Source organism: Ambystoma mexicanum, chromosome 5p (genome assembly GCF_040938575.1).
Source record: "Ambystoma mexicanum isolate Mex_15411 chromosome 5p, UKY_AmexF1_1, whole genome shotgun sequence".
Classification (NCBI taxonomy): domain Eukaryota; kingdom Metazoa; phylum Chordata; class Amphibia; order Caudata; family Ambystomatidae; genus Ambystoma; species Ambystoma mexicanum.
This window is the reverse complement of record NC_090930.1, coordinates 662,228,505-662,256,371: the sequence shown is the minus strand read 5'-3', so window position 1 is coordinate 662,256,371 and position 27,867 is coordinate 662,228,505. Positions and strand designations below refer to the sequence as shown.

General features: G+C 45.2%; 1 protein-coding gene across 2 annotated transcripts in view; it reads left to right on the top strand.

The window, feature by feature from the left end:
• GLA (galactosidase alpha) overlaps positions 1 to 27,867 on the top strand; it is a 302,341-nt gene that overhangs the window by 166,980 nt on the left and 107,494 nt on the right. For both annotated transcript variants that reach the window (XM_069613036.1, XM_069613037.1), the window contains exon 3: positions 18,817 to 18,994. In XM_069613036.1, coding sequence (XP_069469137.1) covers positions 18,817 to 18,994 — 178 coding nt within the window. The remainder of the gene's footprint in view (positions 1 to 18,816; positions 18,995 to 27,867) is intronic.

Below are 27,867 nucleotides of genomic sequence, written 5' to 3'. Positions count from 1 at the left end.
ATCCGGGGGTAGGGAGAAGTGAGGAAGTCCTCAGATTCCTCCCAACGTATAGAGTAATTTCCCACTGCAGTCAATTTCAAAGGCAGACTCTATTTTTCTTTCCATTTGATCTAATGAAGTGACTCAACAGATGTAATTGAAGGAGATCCTGCCATAGTGCAGCAAAGGAGAACGCTTTCCCATACGACCAACTTCATCTTGCTCCAACACTGAATGGGAACAGACTATTGGGATGACAAAAAAAGTTAATTCCCAAGCCTCTTCAACTCCTTGCCCTGCCCCTTCTTCCACGTTTATGAGCCTCATCCGCCACCTTAATGGCAGGCACTGGCAACGCCATTACAGTCCTGCTGTAGTCCACCATCCCATACACAGTTTAGAAGTAGGAGGTTGGGTGTCCACTTAAAATGGGTGGGAGGCCAAAGGACTGCTGACCCTCACTAAAGCTAAGAGGTGTAGTCCCTGCCACTTGTGCTCCCTTCCTACTCAATTGCTGTGCTGAGCATGCGTCGGAACAGCAATAACTGCTGGCCTGCAGTAGAGACACCCACAGTCCTAAGCAAAGTATGAATCCATATATAATTATGAAAGGGTTTACCTGATTCTCGGGAGTCAAAGGAGCAGGTGGTCAAGGGAGTCTGTCCAACCTTGTGGTTGAGTGGGTGAATAGGGCACGTTGCCTCAAAATAATAGGCTATCGGGGATAACTGCCTGCTAGATGTAGCTCTTATCTTGACTTGGTTGGAGAAGGTAGATGGAAAGGGGTACTGGTAAGTAATTTGAGCATTACCTCCTAATTGGTCTTCCTTGTCACAATGCCAGAATCCTCTACTTCCCCCTTTAAAGTTTCCTCAGTGCTGTGGGAATGAGGGAAAATTGGAGGAAAAGCATAGAGGAAGGAGAGGGCATATACCCTCCATTCCTTGCAAGATACAATGTCCGATATGGGCTAGCAGAAGTGCATTGCTTGCAAATGAATCCACCCTTAGGGGAGGTCAATTTGTATACAGAGGAGATATCTCTCAACAGTTTAAGACCAATGTTGTTGCTAAATTGGGAAGAGTTAGACATCTTGTTCCACTCGGGCCATTTATATAACTCGTGCCTCCTGTGTTTTTTTCTTTCTCTTTTTTTTGTTTTTTTTTCTCTTCTTTTGTTCGTCCTGACGAGACTTGAGTTGGTCACCATTTAAGGGTCAAAGTCCAAGAGGCCTGTTGACTAACACCAATTCCAGGAAGTTGTTGTATGCTCTTTAGTCCACCTGTCCTGTAGTGTGAAATCCTCCAAAGCTGCTCCGCCAGATTTGGTGGAAGGTGAGCCAAATCTACCACCATTGCATATTGACCAGTGTGCCGTCGGACAAGGGAGCAAAATTGTTGCAAGCCAAGACAGACTATGTTGGCCTATGATTTCAAAGGCATGCAAGCCCAATTAACAACTTTCGTGGGAGTGGCCATCTCGCCCTGAACCTGAAGCCATCCCTGATGGGAGCTTCCTCCTTCATCTCCAGTATTGGTTATTGGATCACTACCTAAGGATTAGCTGAGATGTCATACGCTTGTACAGGCAGCTGTTGATTGTGCGTGCATGTTCCTTGCTGCATGCACCCCACAGTGCAGCCTTCTAGTGTCAGTGGTTTTCTGCCCGTGCTGCTTTCCAGCGTTGAGCCCCTTGGCCGGCTGTGCTGCGGTACCGCGGCACAACATTTGGCGGTCTGTGCCGTGGTGAGGAGAGCTGCTGGGCTCTGCTGCACCCAGATTGCGGATGAGCATCACTGTGAGCTTTTGACTCGCCGTGTATTGGAGCACGTCAGGCGACGCTTGGAGGTGTTTGGTTGTGACTGGGTTCAAAGGCCTAACGCACAACTTTCTTCTCCCCTTGGAGTATTTATGATCATAAGGGGAGGAGGTAAGGGGCACACTACTTTTACATATGGTATTTGTGCCTGTGTTTAAGTAAGGCTAGTGCTACGCTAATCTTACACTCAACATAATCTTGGTTTAACCTTCTGGTTGATGCTCTGAGAAGCTGCTTTTAGCATATTTGTGGTTCTCTCTTAATAGAGAACCGCTCTATAAATGGGCAGGAGGTTAGCAGCAATGTCCTTTACAAGGTCCCAGCATTTAAAGTGACCTCTGGCATGTATTGGAATGTCATGCAACAGTTTATTTGCTAAATCCATTACTTACCTGAGACTGCCAATTGTAGACCTCTCACAGGATGCATTTAACACCAAAGAGCCTAATGCAGTCCCACTGGAGCCTGGTAGCCCCTTAGCTATTTCCTCCCTTAAAGAGAATCCTTTGTCCGAGGTGCTTGCGATTAGCACCAAGTGCAAACAGCCGCGTAGGGAACAGAAGACTGGTGGCGTATGTAAGCATTCTGAACAGAGGCAGGAGCAAGTAAAGTGAGTGAATACTCAATCAGGAAGTACCCATGGTCAAACCATGCCCATACAAGCCTGTTAGGCAAGATTGTATGCAGTACCCTGGAGGAGACCACCAGCCTTGTTCTCTTGGTAGAAGCATGTTCTACACAGGTTGGTAGAGCGACTGAGCAGCCAGGCTTATCTCAAGAGGGGTCAATGTGAGCTGTAGGGTTATTACAGAGATTCACAGTGACAAGTATCCAAATAAAAATGTACTCTCAATGTTTCTTGATTAAACAATGATTTATTAATTTAACAGTCAGTTGAATATGCCTTCTTAAGAAGGGAGCAAAATATGTAACAATAATATACTTTAAAAATACACACTCTGTTTCAATAAATCAGTAGATGCCCATTTGGGATGGCACACGGACACTTGCTACACCTTGAGGTGACTTAAATAACTAGGACACTGTGGACATTGATATATCACTGGCAAATTTAGAGCAATACTGAGGTTGGTGTCAAAAGGAAAAGCTGAGTAAATAAAACAATGGTTAACAAATATACTTCAGCAAGTACTTTTTTGACCCTCCAATGCAAAGTAAATTAATCCTTTCCCAGCTACACAAGTTATCTAATGTGTGACTTTTGTTGAGGGATAGTTAAAGCACAAAGTCAGAAGCAAGAAGAGTCTTTCAGGGAGCCAGGCAATGTCAATTGAGCAAAGATCTAGGTGAGCTGAAGCACTTCTTGCAGGTAGGTAAAAAGTCTTGTACAATGTTTCAGAAATCTTTGTAGAAAATGAATTCACTGTAGGGCCACACGCTGGGAGGCTTGTGAGGTGCAAAGCTGCAAGCAACTCTGTAGAAGCAACCAAGAAGCTAGCAATGCTACACAACAAGAGGTAAGCAACCCTGTTGTTTTTCGGTACCTTTTTGGTTTGAAGAAATTCGTTCCAGCTGGCTTCTGTTGTTGTAGGTCTGCAGATCCTGTTGTTTCTGAGCCTCAGTCTCTTGGGGACAAGAGGGAGGACGTCTGGGAACTCTTGCACTACGAACGGAAGGTCGGCGGCAGCAATGGGCAAACTTCAGATCAGCAGCACATTGCGGTTTCCTCTTCTCGCGACACTCGCAGATAGCACCACCTTAGATAGATACCTTTATGGACTTTCCTTGCATCTGGGCTCCAGCACTCTGTTGATGTGGCTCAGGCTTGGTCAGTCCTGCTTCATGGGAGTCCGAAGCATCTTCCTGGAGCTCAGGCCGACTTAAAAAACAATGCACTTGATCCTGGTGTTGCTCTCCCTGGCAGTCGGTTTCTGCAGCAGCAATGGAAGTACAGCCAGGTCTGAGAGGTTGTTCAGACGAGTTCTCTTTGGGGTTGATTTGGTCCCACCAACCCACGGGGAGAAGTCTTCTGTTGCAGGGTTTCTCTAGTCGAGGTGAATTCAGAGCTTTAGCAATGCAGCAGGGCTTCACCGGGCAAAACAACGGTCCAGGAGTTGCTGCAAGCATGTCTTCCAAGTTCTTCTTCGGATTCCTTCGTCCAGTGGTTGACTCTGCCTTCCAAGCCAAAAGCCTTGCCTTATATTCAGGTTTCTCCCATTCATTCGCAGCCTAGCTGTCACTCACACAGCAGGATGGCTGTCCTCCAAGGACAGCCAGCCGGCCAGTCAACTTTGGGTGCGTTCTTGTAACCAAGGGGATTAAGCACAGGGAGTTTCGGGCACCTCCCTCACTTCCTGCCCTGCCAGACACGCTGGAGCCAGAAGCAGACTTCAGCAGTGAAACCTGCGAAAGACAAAACGAACAAAGGGACCAAACCTGGTTTGGCGCGCAGAGTAAATCTTTCCAGCAAGAAATGGTGAAAAAACCAGGGCACCCATGGGTGCTTTATTGTAGCTGCAATTGCAGCCCGCGGTAGAAACACACAATGGTAGGAAAAAGTAAACCACTGCCACCAGCCATTAATTGTAGAAAGGCTGACATAAAAAATGTACATGAGAAACTAGACAAAGTGGATACTAAGTAACCCCTCCAGCACCTTATTGTAAGCTACAAAATGTAAGTAAAGTCAATGTCACTTCACTGCTCTTGGAAACAGTAGTTTAACCAAGAGAAGGTATTTAAACCTTTGTGAAATCTGAAAGACTTCCTTGGGTCATTGCACTGAAGGTGCTGTATGACACAATGACAAACTCCATAGGCATAATCTTTTTACAGACTCCAAAGTCAAAAGAAAAAGTGTTCAAATCAATGAATAAATACATGAGAGAGTGGGGAAAAAGGTCTCGCTCTCTCCAGGTTAGAAATGAAAAGTCCTAAAGTCCAGCAAAAGTGCTGGGGGTCTCTAAGGTAGAAGGGAATTTTTACATTTCTGAGAATTTTCCTTAACAAAGCCCCTGTGGAAAGGGAAGAAAAAGCTACATTGGTTTCAGTCTGTCTCCTCAGGCTATGGTGAATGAACAGACCGATCGCACTATGCAGGTTAACTGCAGACAATGGATTCATGTCAAGGAGGGCATCGCACAAGAGTTAAATCAGTGCAACAACTTTGCAGATTTTCGCCAATTTGTCAAACTATTGGACTGGTGTGCATTACAACATCAGCCTGATAAGATGGACAATTTCTGCTAAACTGATCAAACCCACAGTACTGACAAATCCTGTCAGACTGACCTGGATGGGGCACATTTTGTTCAACCACTGAAGGATGAATCTATGACATTACTGGAAGTTGGACCTGACCCTCAAGTGTTGATGCCCATCTTTACATGTTGCAGTTGGAGATCCAATACAAATATTGACACCAACGCCACCCGTTCTACCTGGAGAACTAGCACAAGTATTTTCATTTTCTGTCAGACCGGCTAATTCTGAATCTAAACTTTATACCATTAAGAGCTTGCACATTGGCAAAATGCATATGCCTGCGATTGCTGATAAAAATGTTTGTTATGGACCAAAGAAATGTCGTCATTACTATTTGGTAGGGAAGGACCCCAAGGAGGCCCTCAGAAACAGTGTTGTTCTGGCTGCATTAGAAAACTGGGCCTGGGATTGTTGGGACGAGATTGAACTTGATAATTGGTGCACACATCATGACTGGGATTGCATACTCATTGGGCCAGTAACCTCCCGTTTTTTCTGAGTATTTGTAACAATTTCCAGCAGGGTTGCTCTAACCTGAAGCTGGTAGTGGATTTTAAGGAGGACCTATAGTACAGTATGGGATATCCAGCCCTGTGTGTTCTTCTCAGAGTGTATTGCTTTTTAGCAGTTTTTTTTCTCGATTGTCCTGTTTACTGATTTTTGTGCTGTTTGTTAGATTCATTAATTTGTTTGTTTGATTTAGCACCTTTGTCTTGTTTGTTGAGCTCTGAGACCTTTGGGGTGTGTGGTGCATTATTAAAAGTTAAATAAATAACAGTGTCACTGAGCAGGAGTCTCCATCCTGATCATGTATCAAATAAATCTCAGACACAGCGGCCAACTTCATTAGCTTAAGATGTGGGATTTCGTAAATTCCTTTCAGAAGCAAACGACCTACTGGAGGTTCCAATAAGTATGTGAACATTTAAGGTGGGACACAACAATAGAATGCAAGTGGTGACTGTCGTAGAAACATTAACAAATACTTGATGAGCTAAACAAACAGATGGCACATAATTCTGCACATGGCAAAACTCAACAGAAACCATGGGTAAGTCCGAGGGTGACTCCCGGACTACTAAACCATCCATAGTTTCTTCATCAAATAATTTAAAATTGAACAAAGACGAATGACAAAGGGAGACATTTGGCAGCATGTATACTGGCATCTTTGAGGTCTGTGGACGCCAAGGTCTCCTGGAAACACCACTCTTATTAGAGTGGATGAGAGTTACCATCTTGAACGGTTGTTATGCTACAAATGTGCTGTTTTTATATCCTGGACAGGTCTGAGGTCTATTTAAGGTTCCTGAAGCCCCCAAACAGCCTGTCTGAATTCATTGTACAGCTACTGGGTTAAATGAGGTATTTTTCTAAGAACATTTGTATCGCTTACTTGATTGTGGTGTGCTGTCCTTGGCGGCCCTTGGGGCTACCTGGGCAGTGGTACTCCATGAGCACTGCATTTTGTCCCTATGGGCTTTCACCTCCAACCAAAAAGTGTTTGGTAGTATGATGATGGCAGCCATGCACTTTACATTACACTGCCCCAATTTGGTGGCAAAAAACATTTTCAAATTCCTACACCTGGCCATTTTGTGTTCAACATTTTGGTGCTTGTCTCATAGTCTCGTTTTACTTACTTGGGGGGCTCTCTGCAGAGCCCATGAAGGCTTTTTTGTTTAACCGATATCCAGTTTACATTGGATGAGGTTCTCCCACACGTGTGCAGGTGTGTCTTTTATTTTTTTTATTGACCAGTCTTTGTTCCTTGCCCCCTCCAAATGTTCGCCCTCTATTGTATTCTATGAGCAGTTGCACATTGTCGACCCTCTTCCGGGGCCATTCTAGAAATTTGTTTGCTGAAACATACCATGGAAGAAGCTGGAGAAATGAGACGATTTGGCTATATGTCTAATCCACCAGCTGAGCAACACTTCCTCTCCGTACTGGTAAAATCTAAAGTTTCTTCCTGGCCTTCCTCTGTGCCTGTAGCCTCTGCTGACCCACCCTTCTCCCCTGTCTAGTCACTGGATCGGAATTGGGGGCCCCATTTCTTCCTGGCTGGGTCCTGGGTGGTTTACTTCTCCGCTAAATTATTACCTCTGTTGTCGGGCATCTTGACTCTCCGCCCTGCAGCTGCTCCTTGTCCTGGGACTTTCCTGCTCCCTGTACTGAGTCATTCGTCTTTACCTGAACTGCCAGTGACTTTACTTAAAAGGTCTCCCTTGTGCTTGACATCACTGCTTCTGTTATGCCCCATTCATCGTGGGTCAACTCTGAAGGGGGCCCTTCCTTGTTGTAGATCATGTGGTTTGGATCCTGCAACATCTAACCAAACCCAATCCTGACAACTCAAACTGACCTCCACCTGTGATGAATTGGTGCTCCTTGCAGCATGCTTCAGCCCAGTTGGCACTCCTCAGTTCTACTGACCAACCCCCCACACCTCTCGCTGCCCCAATCCTCCCTGTTCCTTCTTTTCGGGGTCTCTGGTGTGTGTCCACAGTCTTCAAGGCCTGCAATGGTTTTATAGTCTGTGATCTGTGCTCCTCTCCTCTGTTCTAAGCCCTCTGGTCATGGAACCTGTACCTAGATCTAGTCTGGCGGTAGCCCCAAGACTCCACAGCAGGGTGGTTGCCTCCTACTTCGCTCCTGGAACTTGTAAGTAATACACGCCTGCATTGTCACTTCTGACTGCTATCAAACTATTGACTTTGTCCCATTGGTTCTTATGTACAAACGTATACAAATCCTTGAACCTGGTTAAGTTTCACTGCACAGGAGCAGCATGTCCCTCCGAACTCCGAATACGTTCTCCCCCTCTGAGCTGGGTTGCCCACAGGTTTGAAATGGAAATCGTCCATTGTGAAATGTAGTGCCGAATGTGGCTTCTGCTAGCTCTTGTTTCCTTACTAAATGGTCCTGCCATGGTGATGAGTGTGGTGGCATTAAGGTCTCTGTTATCCTGCCTCATTTTATTTTGAAAACATTAAAGCAATCATCCGTAACCCTTTGAAGAATTGCAGTTGATTATATGTTAATATGCAAATTAGTCCCCAAAATTAACACTCTTCGGGAGCTGTGTGCCACCATTTTAGAATGAATCTTTCCCACACTGCAGCAACTATTAAAAAGTAACAAGAATACATTGGTTGTTGACTGTTGAGATGAGCCTAAATCCAGTCTCAAGGAAATCACATGGCCACATTTTATCACTGCGCTACACACTATACCAAGCTCCCCAGACAGCAGCATATATAGATTTTTTTAAAAAAATGTCTTTATTAATTTTATTCAAACCAAACAACAATACAAACCAAACTTGCAGTGCAATTTATAACAATTCCAATAAACACATTTAGTTTTTAGTCGCTGCTCTCCCAATCCCACCCCCCTTTATGAGCCTGTTTGTTCTTCGCATTCAGTATCTGCTTCGTGTGGCAGAGTTTCGCTGCCCTAGGATTCCGTTGGATCCGATACTACTCCGAACATTTCCGCTATCAATGATTTCCATGCCATCAGGGAGCCCATTTCCTCCTCCCCACTCAAGTTGCTCGTCTCTTGCCATACCATCGTTTAAGCCTCCGCCCATTTCTGTAATTCTTTCCACCACACCTCCACCCGTGGTTTGTGACACTTCTTCCACCCCATGGCTATCCTTCGTTTGGCAAGCACATATGCCACCTCTTTCAATTTTCCGACATGTTTAAAATTCGGTGATCTGGGGAAACCACCCAGCAAGCAGACCCAGACTGTATCTATGACGAGCGTGAGCCCTTTCTCCTCTAGTTTTTGTGCTACTTCACCTCAGAAGCATTCAATTACCGGGCATGCCCAAAACATGTGTATCATGTCGGTGTTCTCCTCGTCGCACTTAGGACGCGCCTGGCGCCCAACGTTTTTGAACTTAGATATCCTCAGAGGGGTCATGTATGCCCTGTGCGTTATATATAACTGTATTTGGTTCAATCTGGCATTTCTTGACACCAAGACAGCAGCATATATCTTCCATTTTTCATTCTATTGTCTAATGTGTACTGCATTCATACAACAGGGCTCAAAATATGCACTTCCCACTAGCCATTGCCTAGTGATAATTGAGAGTAAGAAATAGTGTGCGGTGTGTATGTGGCAAATGGAGGTGGCAAGAGACCTTTTATTTTATTTATTTATTTTATTTTATAATTTTTTTTCTTATTTAATGGCTGGATATTAGCTTGTAACCTGTAATGTGTACCCCTGGATACAATGTGGCCTTGTTTACTTTCAGACAGGTTAAGGACTTGTGCTGAATTATGTCAGGTTTAAAGTCCTCAATCAATTCTTGCTTCTTTTTAACTTGTCAAATATTAATTCTAGAATGGCCGCCAACGCTCACCACAGGAGTCAATTTGTATGCTTGTTTTGGGGGATAGTTTGCTTACTTGCATATAGTTACTTTCATTTCTCTAGGGTAGCACTGATGATTACTTCAATGTAGAAGATGATGCATGAGATCTCTTTTAAAAGAGTCTGAACAATATAAGGACTGCTGCATACAGATGAGTTGATAACCGAAAATGCAGTCTTGCCCACAATCTTTGATCTGTGCTATAAGGCGATTCCTCTTGCATTTGTAGGATGTGGGGAAATTAAGTGTCTCTTAACAGCTGCATTAAATTCTCAAGTTCCTTTTTTTTTTAATGTTTTCTTGAAGACTGTTGAATTGACTGTTTCTGGTCCTCCTAATTCCCGCCTGTGTCTAGGTAAGGGCACCTCCCAAGGCTTATGGAGCAAGGCTTAAGCGCCTTGAAGGTATGGCTGATTCTGATAGGTTCAGTGTAGACCTTATCTTTCTCTACCCATTTGCTCAGCCACCGGAAAGGAAAATGTAACCCTATTGCCATGTAGCTTTTTCTTCTTCTATCCCTCCTTGGCATTTGATTGGACAATTGCTTGTCTACTGTTCATTGGCTGTGTTCTGTCCCCCTTGCCCCATCGGGATGTGTGGTATAGGGTCTCCTCTCCACACCTTCTGTACTCTCCAGCCCAGTCCCCTCGCATTTCCCCCAGGTTGTCGAGTCAGATTTCCTATTTTGGGGGTTTCTGGGACTACTTTTTAGGCCCTCAACATGTTGCTCCCGCCCCCCCGAAACCTCCTTTTTGAAAGAAAACGTTTGGATCATCGACTTCATTTTACTTCATTTTAGTGGCCAGAGGGACTTCTCCTGAATTATCCCTGGCAATTACCACCATTGTTATATTCCTTAAGATATATGATATTGGGCCACCTCTGAGGCCTCCAGTCCCAGGGTTGCCTGAGAGGCACACCATTATTTCCTTGGAGGTATTTTATCAACCTACAAAGGCATTTGGGGAGTAGGTTGGGGCAGATGGGCTTTGTTTTGGCTTCAGCACAGATGCAAGTCATTTGACCACTTCGGTAGCCCAATGTACCTTTTTAGTAGCCATTGTGGTACCAATATTTATTTTAAAAATCCTTTTCTCTGCTATTTTGTGTATCAGGGCTTACTTTCAGTATGACCACAAAAATGGTTTTAGGGCCTTTCTGATCACATGGGCTTATTGTGAGCTCACAGTAGCAGCCTCCATATTGGTTCCAACTGGTTTAGGCCCGTATGTCCCTGGACTCTCCACCTGACTTTGTGGGGGTGGATTTGGCTAAGTGACAGTTCCAGTGACCAACTAGAATGGTTGATCAAGTGACCCTTTGACCACAGCCCCCATTAGTGATTGGCTAGCTTCCCTTTGGCTACCCCTTTGTGCACAGGTATTTAGGTTCGCCCCTGCCCAAGCTTCTGTCTTGTCTTGCTGCTTTGCTTATAGAACTGGGTGGTGTCGACCTGTTGAAAGTGCTTCATGCCATGTTTGCTGATTTTCAAACCCCCTCACTTGGCGACTTGCTGAGTGCAGTGTATGGGGCATATCCCAGTTTTTTGTTTCGTTTTTGTGCCTCTGGAAGTCCAGCACAAGCTTCCTGGAGACTGGTGCTGACTTAATGTATACTGCGTCAAGCCCCCAACTCTGGGCTGTTTACCACCATTTCCCACCAGGATCTTCTGCTTGGCTGTGTTCTAGTGTCCAGAGGGGTTGAGGCTTCACCACCCTCCCAGTTCTACAGCTTCGGACATTTGAAGGTTCCTCCTGCCATTTATCCCGTTCTGGGATGGTGTGCTGCTGTGCTTCCTTCATCTTCTAGCCACCGGTAGACCACCTTGCCATAGACTTCTGTTGAGGAGGGTCCACCTTTTCTGCTGCTTCTTTATCTGGGTCTTCTGGCTCGTCATTTGACCCCTCACCCCAAGGAGTTCAGTTTACTCTCTGAATGAAGTATCATAATGTTGATACCTTTTTGTATATTCATCAATTTTTGTTAAAGTCCTGCTCATATATTCTTTTCTCCAATGGGACTGTATTTTTATCATTGTGTCTCTTTGTAATGCTGCAAAATATTTTTCCCTGAAATGTTTTACTGAGGTAACTGTTTCTAAAATGTTCTAATAATTCTTGTAAGGCTTTGGTTTGAAATGTTCCTACCATGAGGCGTTGCTTTATGGTCATTGTGCATTTGCATTCATTGTCATGTGTCCTATGGGGTCCAAATTATTATGGAGTATTGGAGCCTTTAAGGATTTTTAGCATATTTTTCCTCACTTGTAAAAATGTGTTTCCTTTTTTTCTCCCATGTGTCTCCTTTTGGCAATGAAATGAAACTGACTGGCCTGCCCTACCTGCAGTGTGCATGTGAAGATGCCGCTTCCATCTCACGGTTAGCATGCTTCCCAAATCTCCCTCCCGGCAGCCTCCTTCTCTCCTGTTCAGCACCTATGAGTGGTTTTCCAAAGACAGGCTGGTTCTCTGTCAACATTTTTGTGTCTTGTCAAAGATGGATTCTCTCTCCGCATGAGGGAACAGTGGTATTCGGATACATTACAGCCCCATTAGTCTTCCTTTCCCACAGGAGGGCAGTTCCTCCAGGGTGATGGCATTCAATAGCGAAGCAAGAGGGACAGGGCTGTTTGACTACTCTCGGTTACTTCAATAGTAAGCTTCTAAATGCTCTGGGGATGGAGAGAAACTCAGAATCTGGTGTCCCATAATAAGCACACAAATAGTCCTTTGTCTCGTTTTAGAGGGCATCGGGGTGGTGTCAGACCTCTTATATGCTGAAAAGCCTGTGCCAGCTCTTCGCCCTGCAAATGCCCTCGGTACCCTCCACAACTAAGGGGCATCAAAAAATACATTGCCCCCACCTGAATAACTCTGGCACAGACCTTCATTTCCAAAGCCCACTTAGGACGCTAGATTACTTTTTAACCCATGTTTCTGCTGATTACATTGTCTTAGAATCCTAAGCTTGGCTTAGTACTGATCATTGCTTCCTGCTTAGCAATTTGAGCTTAGTACTTCTCTGTTGGGATAGCAACTTGCCTGAACAAGTTTTCACTACTTCTGAAACTGTAAAAGGATTTGTATTCAAGGGAGCTTGGCCGTGAATTGTTATATTTCTCTGCGACCTTGAACATGATAGAAGTTATTGCATTAAAGAGAACCAAAACTTGGTTACTTGCACCAAATTGCAAGAGTCTTTTAATCCCTACAGTGGTAAATGAGGACTACCTTTAGTGTGGATTTATGCTGACCGCTTGTATAAAGCAGATACCCTTAAAGCTGTCCCAGAATGTTTTGTCTTTGGTTGATGATTGAGGGTCTAGAGTGAGTCATGACCGGTTAGCTGAATCCAGGTAACGGCTCATCCCCCACACAAACCCACCAAGCCTGCACTGTTTCTCTGTAGTATGCCGCCTACACTTCACACTGATCTTACCATGCATAACGCCGTCATGTGTTTCACCCAACCCCCTCGGAATGTACTTCACCGGCTTTGAAAAACACATGACCGCGCTATCCTTCTGAGACTTGATCACTAAACATCTACTCTATCACTTGCAGCTTTAATGTCCAGAACAATTTAACTTGGATCGCTCCTTTGCATGGCGTCAGATTCATTCGTTCACATGTTTGCAGGTGCATGGCTCTAATCAAATCCAATTGTGTATTTAAAATGCTTGCAGGCCCTTGGCCTTAATCAAATTCAAGTGTGCTTTTTTATGATTGCAGGCCCATAGCCCTATACAGTTTAGATGTGTGCTAAACGCTCACAAGCCCTTTTGCCCTTAATACACCGCCTGTCAAGACTCCCTAGCCCAGACCGTCCCTGTACACAATAGTCCACTCAGACCAAAGTACTTCTCCATAATGGCTGGCCCCATTCCCGATCAGGCGCACCATGGTGCCCTTGAGCCAACAAACCGCCCTAGCAACTACTTGCCATTCGCCTTCACCAAATTCAAACACCTACTCTCTTTGAAAATGGCACCTGTGCTGCCTAACTCGCATGACATTCCACCATCACTCTTCCTTCCTCAGGCATGGCCTAGCCAAACCGACAAACCGATAAACTACTGCACACAAGACTCCCTCAAACACTAAAACAACAATCCTCCCTCTAGACTAAGAACAAGCGACTTGCATCCCGCCTATCACTCCTCCTGCCTAAGTACTGCACCCCCACTCCAACAGACCACCGTACACAAGACAGCCATAACCTTCAAAACAGCATGTTCCCTTGAGAATTGGAACACACGACTAGCATCCAGTCTAGTCACCAGCCAGCAGAACCATCTAACAACCACCCCGTCTGTCCATAAGAGAAACTAATGACTCAAATCTAGAACTAAGGCCCCTTCTTCTACTACAACAACTCAACACTCCTCGAAGAGGACTTGCTCACCCCTGAGCCTATAAACTCATTCCACTACCTCTGGGGCCACAGACTCTTGTACTAAACCCCTCGTGGCAACAAGGCGCAACTCCCTTGCTACCGCTGAATACACAATGAAAAAGGACACCTCCCTAAAACCCACAAATAAAATGGTCACTTCCCCTAATGACCCTAAAACCACACATCTCAAAGGAGCCCTCATTAATGCCAGATCCCTCCTGGCCAATGCCCTCGACATTGCCAATCTTTTCACCACCAGCAACCTTGACTTCCTAGCAATATCAGAAACATGGCTGCACTCAGCCAGTGACCCTATCTTCTCCTTAGCTATCCCAGAAGGATATACCATCCTCAGGAAAGATAGATTGATATCTAAAGGAGGCGAAGTAGCCATCATCGGCACAAATGGCCTTCCCATCAGATAACTTCCTAACCAGTCTATCCCGTCTGGAGAACTGATCTCACTCAAAATCTCAGTATCTGCTACATCTACCCTCACAATCCACCTGTTCTACAGACCTCCGGGCCCCCTGCTCTCCTTTGAGGAAGACATTGCACCACTCCTCTCAACCAATACCAAGCACTCATCCAAAATAATTTTGGGAAACTTCAACGTAGGTCTCAATGACACTTCAGACTCTCAGGCACCTGCTCTGGCTAGCACCATTAAAGAGCAAGGCTTCTCCCACCAAATATCCAACCCCTCCCATGATAAAGGGCGCACACTGGACCGGATAGCAGACCACAACTGCTACACCAATAAACTAGTTAGCAACCTGTGCCCTTGGCCAGACCACAATGTCCTCATATTATCTCAACCATACAGCTCAACCAAATAGCTCACCTCAATCAGCCTCAGATGTCCTCAGGAAAACTCACGAAACATCCTGCCAGACAACATACTCCTGTTGCTTCATCCACTAACAACCTTCCTACAGACCAACTCTGATCCCCCAGCAATAATTTTGCTTTACAGCCACACTCTCCAAGAAGCAGTGCCTGAAAGCTTCCAGATGTCAAGGAGACCTTTTCCCAGCCTCTCTCATAAAAGACTGTGCCGAAGAGCTTGCCCCCTTCATCACAGACCTGCTCCTCTAGCAACATACCAGAAAAATCATAAAGAAGCTTGGGTACTCCCACTTCTTAAAAAATCACTGGACCCCAATGTCCCCACAAATTACTTCCCTATCACAACGGTACCTTTACTCCTGAATTTACTTGCTAAAGTGGCCAACCTGCAAATTTTAAAATACCTGGAAACTCACAACCTCCTTGGCCTCTGGTAATCTGGCTTCCGCCTGGGTCACGGAACTGAAACCACACTTTTAGACCTCGCAATCGAAATGGATGAGATCAAAGACAAAGGTAACCTAGCCATCCTCCTCCTCCTACTCGACCTCTCAAGCAGCCTTTGATTTGGTAAATCACAATATACTCTGCCGACACCTCACCCTAACTGCCCACTTCTCAACCAAAGCCATACAATGGATAGAATCTTTCTTGTCCAACCGTTTGAGTGTTCTCAACCACTGCGGCAGTCACCCCCACCCCCAGTCACTTGTGGAGTACCACAAGGCTCCTGTGTCTCGCCAACACTTTACAACATTTTCACTAAGCCACTCGTCGACCTCTTAGACAAACTGGGTGTCACATATACAAACTATGCGGATGATACCCAAATACACCTACCCATCACCAGCAATTATGACACTGACTCCAACGTACTGAACAAATTCTACTCAACCATCCAAGCCTGGATCGCACAACATGAACACTGCCTAAATGACGAGAAAACGGAACTACTCTTCATTGGCACTCGATCTCGGCTAAATAACCTGACTCCTATAAATCTTTTACCACTGACGGAAACATCATCACTGTATCCAGAGGTAAAAACCTTAGGAGTATATCTCGGCTCCTCACTCTCCCTAACAAGGCAGGTAAACTCGACCGCCTCGGCTGCAGCTTACACCGCCAAACCGATCAACGCCAGTAGACCATTACTGACAACTGTATCACCCTCTCCAGAGCCCTTATACTGTCTAGGATCGACTACTGTAACTCCATCTTTGCAGGATCTAACTTGTGCAACATCAACAAAGCACAAATCATCCAAAACAATGCTGTTAGAGCTGCACTCAATATGCCTAAAAAAGACCATCTCATCAGCTAGACGCAATATCCACTGGCTCCCTGTCCGGGAACGCATCACGTTCAAGACCTTATCTCGGTCATCAAAATGCCCATCAACCAGTGCTACTTAGCTAGACAAATCTCCAACGCCCAAACCAATAGACCTACTTGTTGGGCCTACAGATGCCTCCTAACTATCCCCAGACGCAGGCGTAAAAAATCTGGAGGTTGTAGCTTCCCTGTCATTGTGGCCAAACAATGGAACTCCTTGCCCTTAGTGCTTAGATCCGATCCCTCCCTTTGGTCCTTCCGCAAAGGCCTTAAGACCTGGCTCTTTTCACAAGACACATTGAGGAACAACAACTTTAGGGCTCAGCTATGTACCAGCAACCTACCTGTATTTTTATCTATTACCAACTGTATATTGTATGCCATGCATGCAATCTTTTTTTTTTTTATATATATATATATAACTGCAGCCACAACTGCACAACCTGTAACCATCACTCGTATATAACCTAGCGTCCAGGTGCCTCCGGTAGGTGTGCTTTACAAATGTCTAAATAAATTGGTCAATTTAGAGGGCTGGTGTTGGCAAGATTCAGCTGGATTAGTTTAATTGAAGTGGTGAGGTAATGTCAGTGGGGTGGGAATGGAGCATAGTTTGTCACATTCGGGAGGTTTTCAACTGTTGTGTGTGGTTATCATTGCGGGTGAACGATTAGTCAGTGGTAGAGAGTCAAGGTTAAATGTGTGATTTGAGTATGGGGTTTGTATATCTTGCTCTGTCTGCCTTATCTGGAGCATTGTGCCATTTCTGGAGTCCACACCAACATTGTTTGTATTTCTAGAGACTGTCTGGTGTACAAGCTCAATTTCTTTCCTTTAGGCAGGTCACGGTTGAGGATGTACTTTCAACTGTGGACAAATCGAAGCCTACCAGCTGCAAGGGAGATATACTTCCTGCAACAATGTTCAAAAGATTCTTCTCAAGCATAGCCACTCCCATTACTACTATTGTAAACTGCTCATTTGATGAAGGGGTTGTTCCTGTAGACATCAAGGAGGTCTGGATCGCCCCTCTTTTGAAAAAAAAAGGGGTTAGATCCACAGGACCCGTCAAATTATCATCCAGTAGCCAATATGCCTATTCTCCTTAAGGTTATGGACAAAATTGCCTGCTCCCAATATAATACATTTATTGGAGAGGAAGGTATACTGGAGTAGACAATCCGGATTCCGGAAAAACCACTGCACTGAGATTGCACTCATGGACATCAAATCTGTGCTGTCTGAGATAGCAGACAAAGGCAAAGTGGCTATGTTACTGCTGTTGGACCTGTCCGCTGCCTTCGATCTTGTAGATCATGTGAGGTTGGCGGACAGGCTCATGGAAGTGGGCAGATGCTCTAAGCCTGCCATTGACTGGTTCAGTTCCTTTTTGGATCCTAGGAGGGCCAGGGTAACTTTATGGAGACTTTGTCGGAAAAGGTCACCCTCGACTGTGGAGTGCCTCAGGGCTCCAGTGTGTCGCCAATACTATATAATATTTACTCAAAGCTATTCTTCGATCTTCTGGACAGTATGGGAGTCAGTTATGCAAACTTTGCCGACGACACTCAGATAGTTCTGGAACTTACAGGTTCCTATAAAGATGATGTAGAATTGGTGTCAAGTCTTTTTTTTTCCCATGAAGGCTTGGCTATCCGATAGTTTCCTAGCCCTAAATGACAGGAAGACAGAGATCCTGATTGTGGGTAGTGTGGCCAAGATTAAGTCTCTTGTCTTGACTCTTGTTACATTGCTTTTCAAGTTGGGGGGGGGGGGTTAATTATGAAAGTTTCTAGTCAAGACTTTAGGAGTAATCTTTGATTGCAACCTTAATTTGAACAAACCTGTTGCATACATAAGCACTGGCTGCACTTACACAATCCATCTGCTATGGCAGATCAGACCTTATCTGAAGAAAATCGTGCTTTAATAGCCACGGCAACTATCAATTCGAGGTTGGATTACTGCAATGGACTACTTGCAGGTACTACTACTAATATTAAGAAACTACAAACCCTAAAAAACGGAGCAGTTAGGGCTTTCTGCGAGCTAGGGCACAGCGATCACATGACCAATGCACAGAGGAGGTTGCATTGGCTCCCTGTGGCTCAAAGGATCAGTTTTAAGGCCTCCTGTCTAGTTTATAAGTGCCTTGCCCATACTTCTCCCTGGTATTTACAAGATTGCCTTAAGAAACACCTTTTAGACGTACCCTTCATTCCAACAATAACGATCTGCTACAACAACAGCATTTCAGACTAAAATCGTACGGGATTGTAGTTTTAATACGTGGGGGCCTAAGGTTTGGAATTGCCTCCCAAATACATTTAGGCAATTGCCATCATACCTCCAATTTAGAAAGGCCATGAAAACCAGCTTATTTGACAGCAGAGGAGCTTAGATTGTACTGCTCGGACCGTCCTACTGGAACCTTGGATCTACTGGCACCTTGACTTATCTGTAATAGTATGATTACTGTCCTTGTCTGTTCTGTGTTTTTTGTAAGCACTCTGAGGCCTGCGGGCGAGTTAGCGCTTTACAAGAGTCAATAGAATAGAAATATAAATTAGTCTTTATGGCAAGTGCACTCCTCTTCACCAAATGAATATGACCCTCTTAACTAGTGTGATACCCTGCTCTTCTTGTTACATCCAGTCTCAAACCTTTTTACGCAGAACACATTTCCAGGCTAGATCGCTCATTGGTCATGTTCGCAAAATACAAATGAAACGGAATAAATAAGCTTTGCCTTGCCAATGCTTGACTTTAAAGATGTCATATAGCCTATGTGTTTTTATAATGGTGTTTTGTTGTGTTTCCAGGTTCATTCCAAAGGACTGAAGTTGGGGATTTACCAGGATGTTGGAAATCTAACTTGTGCTGGCTTTCCTGGCAGTTTGGGTCATTATGAGGAGGATGCCCAAACGTTTGCAGACTGGGGCATTGATCTGTTAAAATTTGATGGCTGCAACTTTGGAACTGTGGAGCTATTGGCAGAAGGTACAAGAAATAGAAGCAGTGTAACAAACGGATGTTTTCAAACTAACAAGCATTTCTGTTTTTATGAGAAACGCAGCTTTATGCTGGACAAGCTGATCATTTTGTGGGAAATTGCCTCTGTTGTCACCAAATTCAAATGTAATTGTCACATGTTTTTATTCTTTTTACTGAAGCTTCTTGTATAACTTGTGCCTAAGGCTACTTGAAACAACCCTCATCTTCTTAGAAATCATAACCAAATTAGTCGTTACTCTTAAAATATAGCTACCTATACGTAGCAACAAGGTTTCATTGTGTCTAGAGCTCCTTGTATAAGCCGGTCTCTTTATTCTTCGACTACCTTCTCTCCCATTGAATGATCATGGTCTCCTTAAGTTGGTGACTTGTTCCATCACGAGAGGGGCGTGAATATTTAACAAATTTACTTGTCCAAGGGACAAAATCCAAGCCAATTCTTTTAAACCAAAGTGATCTACTTGTCCTGCTATCCGGCAACCATTGAATATTTCCTGTTGTGCTGCAAGCCCTAAACCGTGATGTGCAGAGAGTCCCTTGTCATTTTCCCTTTTTATCCCCTTACTGTTCACCAACTTCTTTCACTTGGAGCCCTCTTTCAGGGACTTGTGGCGATACAACTCAATATGTGTCCCTCCTTACTCCCAGGCCAGGATGAAAGGTACCCTGCAGTCTGTTTCCCAGCGTGGGTTACTGTGCTCTGTTCTTAAAATTCACATTGGCTGCGGCTTCTACTTGTAATACTTGCTGGTCCCCATTGAAATGGCTACCTGGGTTTAGAAGTCTAGTGATACTCCACAATGTGTGAGCATGGAAACAAGAGTATACTATATATGGAATTAAGGGTGGGGTTGTTTTTGAGGGTCAACCTCTTAGGCCTTGTGCCCTTTTAGATGTGCAATTTTCAGGTGTCGCGTGTGAAAGCAGGAGCAAAGGAACCACTAGCCCGCCTCCGAGGTTTTAATTGAATTTTAAAGGGGTTTTCACACAATGCCAGCACCACATTTGTTAGTTGTTGCGTTGCAAGATTCTAATTTTGAATAATAAAACAACTTAGAATTCTCTCGTGGGAGATCCCTTTTTAATTGACATGTGTTTCGGCTCACGACGAGCCTTTCTCAAAACAGGGCATATCCATAATCAGATCCATTTTAGTGTTCCAAAGATGTGGATGTAAATGTTGGTGGTCACTTTCCTGAATCACTGGGTTTCAATCCCACCTGAAAAGTGCAGCGTCCCAATCACTTGCGTCAGCTTGATAGTATAAAACCGGTTTTGGAACACTAAAATGGATGTGATTAAAATGGGATCTCCCACGGGAGAATTATGATTTGAACTTCTACTCCAAGTTGTTTTATTATTCAAAATTAGAATTTTGCAACTCAACAACTAACATGCTGGTCAAGTGGCACAGCGAGTAGAGCGCTCGCTTTGACATCCATGCAGAGCCTGCTAATGGAGGTTCGAATCCCGGCAGGGCCAAACTCAGCCTTTCATCCTTCCGAGGTCGATAAATGAGCACCACACACCGTGGGTAATAATGAGCAGCACTCAGATACCTGAGGGTTCGTAGCGCTATATAAATGCCAAATTATTATTATTTTATTATTATTAACTAGTGTGATTGTGTGAATACTCCTTAAAAATATACTATATATGTACATTGCCTTACTGAGACTAGAGGTTATTGATATTTTATTTGTATCACGCTCATACACATGTGTTTCAGAGGGTGACGAGGCAAGGGAGGGGAACGAGGGAGAACAAACAACAATAGGCCCAGCAACATGAGAACACACGAGTGCAGGGGAGGGGAGGGGAATGGGAGCGGACTGGTGGGGGGAAGTGAAAAGTGCTGAGCATAGGAATGATGAACAACAAGTGGTAGTGCAGACAGCAAGTGGCAAGTGCTAGGTTTAAGGCACAGACCGGGGGTGTCCGATAAGTGCAGGGAAGGGGTGGGGGGTGGTGTAGGGGGCTACAGATACAAACCAAAAGTGCAAGGGTTGCCAGGAGGCAGTGCAGGTGTGTGGCAGGTAGAGCAAGTACCTTGCCCAAAATCAGAGGGTAAAAAGGTAGACTTTGCCAAAGCAGAACAGATCAGCAGGGGAGAGGAGGAGGAGAGGAGGAGAGTAGGAGAGAAGGAGAGAAGGCAGACGAAAAAGATGAAGGTCTTGAGGTGCTTCCGGAACCGGAAATGGTTCTGGTTAGGCATGATTGTATGCAGTACCCTTTGGGTGCACTACAACAACCCTGACCTCCTTGCAATAGGAACCCAACCTTTGGTATAAGTCTGTACCAAACAGGTTGGTAGTATGTTGAGCAGCCAGGCTCGTCTCAAGAGGGGTCAATGTGAGCTGTAGGGGAGTTAGAGATTCACAGTGACAAGTATTTAAATAAACACTTACACACAAGATTTCTTGAATAAACAATTATTAATGTATTTATCAGTCAGTTAGAATAAGCCTTCTGCAGAAGGGAGCCATATAAAAGCAACACACAAATACAGTTCAAAACTACACACTCATAGTTTCTAAAACAGTAAAGACCCTTTTGGGATGGTCCACAGTTACAACCTACATCATCAGGTGACTTTAATAGCTAGGGTGCTGGGGACATTCATATCTTACTGTAGCATTTAGAACATTCTTAGGAAGTGGTCAAGGGAAAAGGTTATTAGAACAAACTAGAGAGCACAAATATTCTTAAGCAGGCAAATACTTTTGGATCCCCTAAGCAGAGTCATTCAGTGTAACGGGTTAAGCCAAAGTCAATGGGCAAAAGTCCTATATGAGCTGAAGCACCTCTGCTATGTAAGTAGAAAGATCTTTGCACACTGTTTTAAAAGTCTATGAAGAAAAGAAGAATAAATGTAAATGTTTAGACTTGTGAGTAGTAGAAGATGCAAGTAACTGTACAATAAGAGTTAAGTTCTCTCAGACTTTACAGTACCTTTTTAGAATGAAGAAAAAGTGCAACAGATGACTCATGTTCCTGTGCAGCTCTCACTGTTCCTGGGCCTCAGTTGTGGGGACAAGAGGGAGGACGTCCGGGGACTCCTGCACTGCAATGGGGACAGTCGCCGCTCGCAACCGACTATCTTCAAACAAGTGGCACTTCAGTGTTTCTGCTCCTCGCGACTACCACAAATAGCAACACTGCGGTTCCTGGCGTCGAGATGGACTTTCCTTGCTTCTGTTGTCTCAGGCTTGGTCAGTCCTGCTTCCTGGGAGTCCAGAGGATTTTCCTGGCGCTCTTGACCAACCTAAAAGCAACGCACACACAGAGGATCTTCCTTGAGCTCTTGGCCAACTTAAAAGCAACGTACACAATCTGGTGTTCATCTCCCTGGCTATTTGATTTCCAGCAGCAACTCTGTGGAAATTTCACCAGCGCGAGAAGATGTCCAGGTGGCTTACTTTGGAGTTGATTGGCCCCACCAACTTGAGGGGAGAACTCATCCTTGCAGGGGCTTCTCTGTCGATACGAATTTGTAGTTTCAGCACAGAAGCAGGGCTTCACTGGACAAACCGACGGTCCAGGAGTTGCAGCAGGTGTCCTCTTCAAGTTCTTCTTTGGTTCCTTCGTCCAGTAGTCGACTCTGCCTTCCAAGCCAAAAGCCTTGCCTTTTATTCAGGTTTCTCCCATTCATTCTAGCCTAGCTGTCAATCACCCAGCAGGGTGGCTGTCCTTGCCGGACTGTCAGCAGGCCAATTACCACAGAGTGCATTTGGGTCTCCTGGGAGACTAAGCACAGGGAGTTTCGGGCACTTCCCTCACTTCCTGTCCCGCCAGACACCCTGGAGCCAGAGGCGGGCTTCACTCGTGAATCCCACCAAAGGCAAAGCGAACAAAGGGACCAAACCTGGTTTGGCACGCAGAGTAAATCTCAAGAAGGACCTTCCCACAAAGAAATGGTGAAAAAGGAAGACCAGGGCCATTTTGACAAAAATGGCACCCTTGGGTACTTTACTGCAGCTGCGAATGCAGCCCGCGGTAAATGCACACCACGGTAGTTTAAAGTAAACCACTGCCTCCAGCCATTCAATATTACCTGAGAAGCTGACAAAGGGGATACTAAGTAACCCCTCCAATAAGATAGTGTGTGCTGGGTCTAGAAAGTTACAAATGTAAGTAAAGTCAATTTCACTTTACTGCTCTGGGAAACAGTAGTTTATCCCAGAGAAGGTATTTAAATCTTTGGGAAATCTGGAAGACTTCCCTGTGCCACTGCACTGAAGGTGCTGTGTGACACAATGTAAAAGTTGATGCCTATGGAGTTTTTCAGGCTCATAACCAAAAGAAACAAAGTTCAGAAATCACATTAAAAACACACAGAGTGGGAGAGGGGGAGGGTCACACTCTTCTCCAGGTTTAAAAAAATCAAGTCCTCAAAATCCAGCAAAGTTGCTGGGGGTCTCTAAGGTGGAGGGAATTGGCACATTTTGAGAATTCTCCCTAAAAGTTCTCCTCAAATTTCAGAGTGGCAGGGAGTTCCAGAGGGAGGCCCCAGTCGAAGACCGTGATCTGCTCCCTAATGTTTTTTTGAGAATCACTACTTAACCTGATGGAGTTGGAGGCGGAAGAGCAAAGACCTTGAGAGGGAAGGTATTTGCAGAGGGCGGGTTTAAGGTATTTTGGACTCAAGCCCCAGAAAGCCTTGTGGACAATGCAAAGTGTCTTGAATTTAATTCTTGCAGCCACTGGGAGCCAATGAAGAGATTTCAGGGCTGGAGAGATACGATCCCAGGGCTTCAGGCCCAGGACAAGTCTCATAGTCCTGTTCTGGATGAGTTGCAGAGGCCAGAGAGCAGAAGCAGGTAGATTTAGAAAGGCTGTTAGTCCGGCCTAGAGAGAACCAGAGCACTGAAGACAGTGAGCTTCTAGAGGGAGGAGAGGAAAGGCAGAATACCTCTGAGGAGGTGCAGCTGGAAGTTTGATTTTTTTTTTGGAGACATCAGAGATGTGGGCAGAAAAGGAAAGTGTGGAATCGAAGATGACCCCGGTGTATTAGCCTTGCACGTGGGGGTAGGAGGAGGGCCGAGGGAGGCCGGCCAGAGAGTGACAGGAAAGGAGGGTGAAGGTGTCCTGATGAGGAGGATCTCGGTTTTACTGCCATTAAGAGGTTAGAATCTCTGGCAGCAAGGACTAGATCTGCCCGGATCTATGAATAGGTGCCTGGGTATTGTTCACTCCTGTGGAATAAACCAAGCCAACACAATATCATTTTGAAAGTAGTAAGAAACTACTGTTTATTACATTGCAATGTAATGAGTCCCAAACTCGGTGCATTCCCCCTCCCCCCTTGTAACCTTCCAGCAGCAACCTCAACCCCTACGACCCTAATAATTCAGTAACATCTGAAAAAACGGGTAAAAGACCCCAGAGGCTGTTCTGGTCTTCCTTGGGGTGGCGGGGGGGGGGGCAAGGGGTGGGGGAGGAAGAGGGGTTCTGGAAAACACTTGTTTTACTGATGCTCCGTGTATCTCCCAGCTGCTGTTCACTGCACCACACCGCTGGTGGCTCCTGCTGTTTTCCTCAGCACAAGAACAAAAAACAGCAGGTAACTCCCCCATAGCCAGTAGGCTTCAGTTGCTATGGGGACAACTGGGTGCCTGTCAGGCCTACCGCTCGTGAAGCGCCTTTGAATAAATGCTCTTGGGTCCCCTGCTGGGCGCTGCTACAAACTAATCTCTAGCTCGCCTTCAAACGGAGCACGCTCACAACGGTGCCTGGAGAAGCCGGTGCCCATTCGGGGGCTGGGCAACCTTTATTTTTCGGAGAAGTAAAAAGTCCCATCTCCATCCAGTCTTGGATTTTGATTAAAACCCTGATTGTCGCGGGCTGCTGATCCCCTGAAATCTGGGGCAGAGTTCTCTTCAGACACAAGTATATAGTTATGCAAATAACGCATAGTCGCTAATCTGGGCGAATAGTCGCAAACGCAGGCAGCGACTGTGAAAATGCGTGTTATGACCACAGAGACAATGCTGCCCTGCACCGGGTCTCTAGCGGGACGATTAGGCAAGCAAACTTTGAACCCAGGTGTTGGCACGGGTCCGTGGATGGGGCCTTTTGCTCCACCCCGGCGAAACCCGCTGGAAAGCTGGGAGCCCCGTCACCCTCTCCCCCACCGGGGATGGACCAGCATGCGGAATGTGCGGTCAGTGGTGGGACCAACGCACAGAAGTGGCAAGTTCCAACACACCTGCGTAGAAGGGTCGCTCTTTTATCCACAAGCTTGGTTCTCTTTAGGCAAGTGCTTTTATTTCTGTATCTGAAATATGAAATTAGCATGGTAAGCAAAAAAGGTAATACTCCCACTGTGTGCTCATATTAGTACAACCTTGCAAGCCCCATCACTAGCCGAGTTAATGTTGGTGCTGATCAATGTTTGAGGGCCCAAGTTTCCAAGCCAGAGCTTTTCAAGGCAATATGCACACATTTACATGCTAAGAAAGGCGCTCTCTGGTTTTGGCACCCATTGGAAATGAGGCAGGGCGACCTGAAACCATATGCGCAGGATCACAGTGTGGTGAAATGGGAGTAGCTGGGAATCTACACCTCATGGATCCAGACCACCGTTCCGGCAGCTCGAGTAAGCTGTCCCACTAATTCCCATACCTTGCAAGTAAAGCACCTCACAGCTTTGGAGAGAAACCCAAGGGAAACCACAGCATCAGGGAGGAGGGTCTATATAGGTGCTAATGGGGAATCTTTCTTTTAAATAAAACGAAGACGCATGCTTTGTGGCAGAACGGTCATTGGCTCCCCATGATGGGTGTGCGGTCATCCAGCGACCATAGCTTCCAATACTCACACTCTCTTACCCGACCTGTGACTGCAAAAGACACCAGCAGTCGGGAGACCAGCGGCCTGACACTTTATGTGCAAGACTGTGGCCTGCCGCTAGAGCATACAGAGCGGCGGAAATATTTTCATGCAGCACCCACAGACTGCTTTCAGTTATACCATCCCAAACCCTATGCTCATTCCGGCTCCAATGAACTGAACCCTGCGTCCTCTCACATAAACCTGTTTACTTTAAGTACTTCAAGCCATGTCTGAAGTAATCCAATGACGGTGAGAGTGACATGGGGAATTTTCCAGGAGATACGGAGAACTTTCACCACAGCACCCAGGGTATTGAGGAAAATCAAAATTCATTAAGGCAACTGTGCTACCTTTCATACCCAGGGCTGTAGCGCCAAACAATTTTAATGTGATGTCAGCTAATAAATGGGACTGATGAGAAAAGGAACCATCCTCCGGTATCGCAAACATTTAATTAAAAAGCGACAGAGCCAGGGCATGGCCAGGCAAAACCAAGCACAGGAACTAAGTAGTAAAATGTGCCACCCTGCTCTACCCAAGAAGTGGTACTTATACTGTAAAGGCTGGTATAAGTAAAGGGAAGAACCTAGCCCCGTAAAATGCACAACTGTAACCCACTGAAAATATGGCATTGAGTTCATTTAAGTATAGATACTTGTAATCTCTGATATAGTCCTGAAATGTGATATATTTCCCTTTTTTTAATTTAATTTTCTTAAATTTTACATTTAAAACTTTTGCAAAATCAAAACATCCATCTGAAAGGGCCAGTGACTGGCCGAAGCCTTCATTTCCCAGATTACTAGAGCGATTTGGGTTTCTCTAAAGAATTTCACAGCCGCCAATTATAGACCGATCTTCTTTCCTCTTCTCAGCAGAGGCCACCATTCCTCTCTTGTCCTGCTAACAAAATCTGTCATATATCAGCCAAAGTTATTGGTTCTGTGCATTCTTAGCGCCTAACATTCTGTAAAAAGATGCCGCAGATTTTCTATTTGACCTACAATTTTACAGAATCTGCAATCTGAGCTCTTCAACCTCCTTGCAGCCCAGGACCAAATCACTTCATTGGTTTTGAAGCAGTTCAGCCGGATTCTCATAAAATCTGATCTGAATAGTGGATCCGGAAACTGTCTTAGATAGTCCGGCAAGTTTCTTCTGCATCTAGGCTCTGTAGCTGAATCGTAGAAAAGTTTACATGTGGTTAGTTAATCACCAGTATGAAATCCAGTCCGCTGTCCAAAGCTGCTTCTTGACTGTTGCTGGTGTACGCCATAGATCGTCAAGTGAGGCTCCAAGGGCAGCTAGTTTTGTTCTGCTCTTCGTTCCCCAGGAAATCATAATATTGCCATAATTTTTAAGTGCCAAGGATGAGAATGCTTGTCCTTTTTTGCATAGACTTGCATAATAGCCTGGCAGATAAGGGGTTAAAAAGAGCAGCTCTAAGGATTGCCATCATTGGTGGTCCTTCTGGATTGGTGCATTTGCCAGAAAATTCAAGTTTTTCCATTTTGCATTTGCTTGGAGAGCATAAGCCCAGCTCCCGCCTTATGAGCTGGATAGGGGTAGATTTCGAAAGACCCAATGTTCTTTTCCAAAAGATCCCTTCCAGCACATCCCAGTGTTTGGTCAGGAATCGTAGCAAGGCCTCTGCCCCGTATGTTAGAATTGGGACCACCTTGAGCTTGTACATTTCTACGATAGGCACGATGGAAAATCGGCGCTTTATTATCAGAGCCTGATTTGCTAGTTCTGTGGCTTTCCCTTTTAGTGATGACCAAGTATGTATTTCCACCGAGCTGGCTGATATACATACCCCCCAGGTATTTGAAGGATTTCAGTGCCTCTAGTTCATCTTTTCCAATGAACCAGCGGTCTCCTTTCCGCTTTGTTTGGGTGCAGTTTATTTCCTGCAAGATCTTTGTTTTTGGTATGTTTATTTGTAGGTTATTTTCAGAGGCATAAGCCATTAGGGCATTTAGTTGTCACTGGAGTCCACCGGCAGTTGGATCCAGAATGACAAG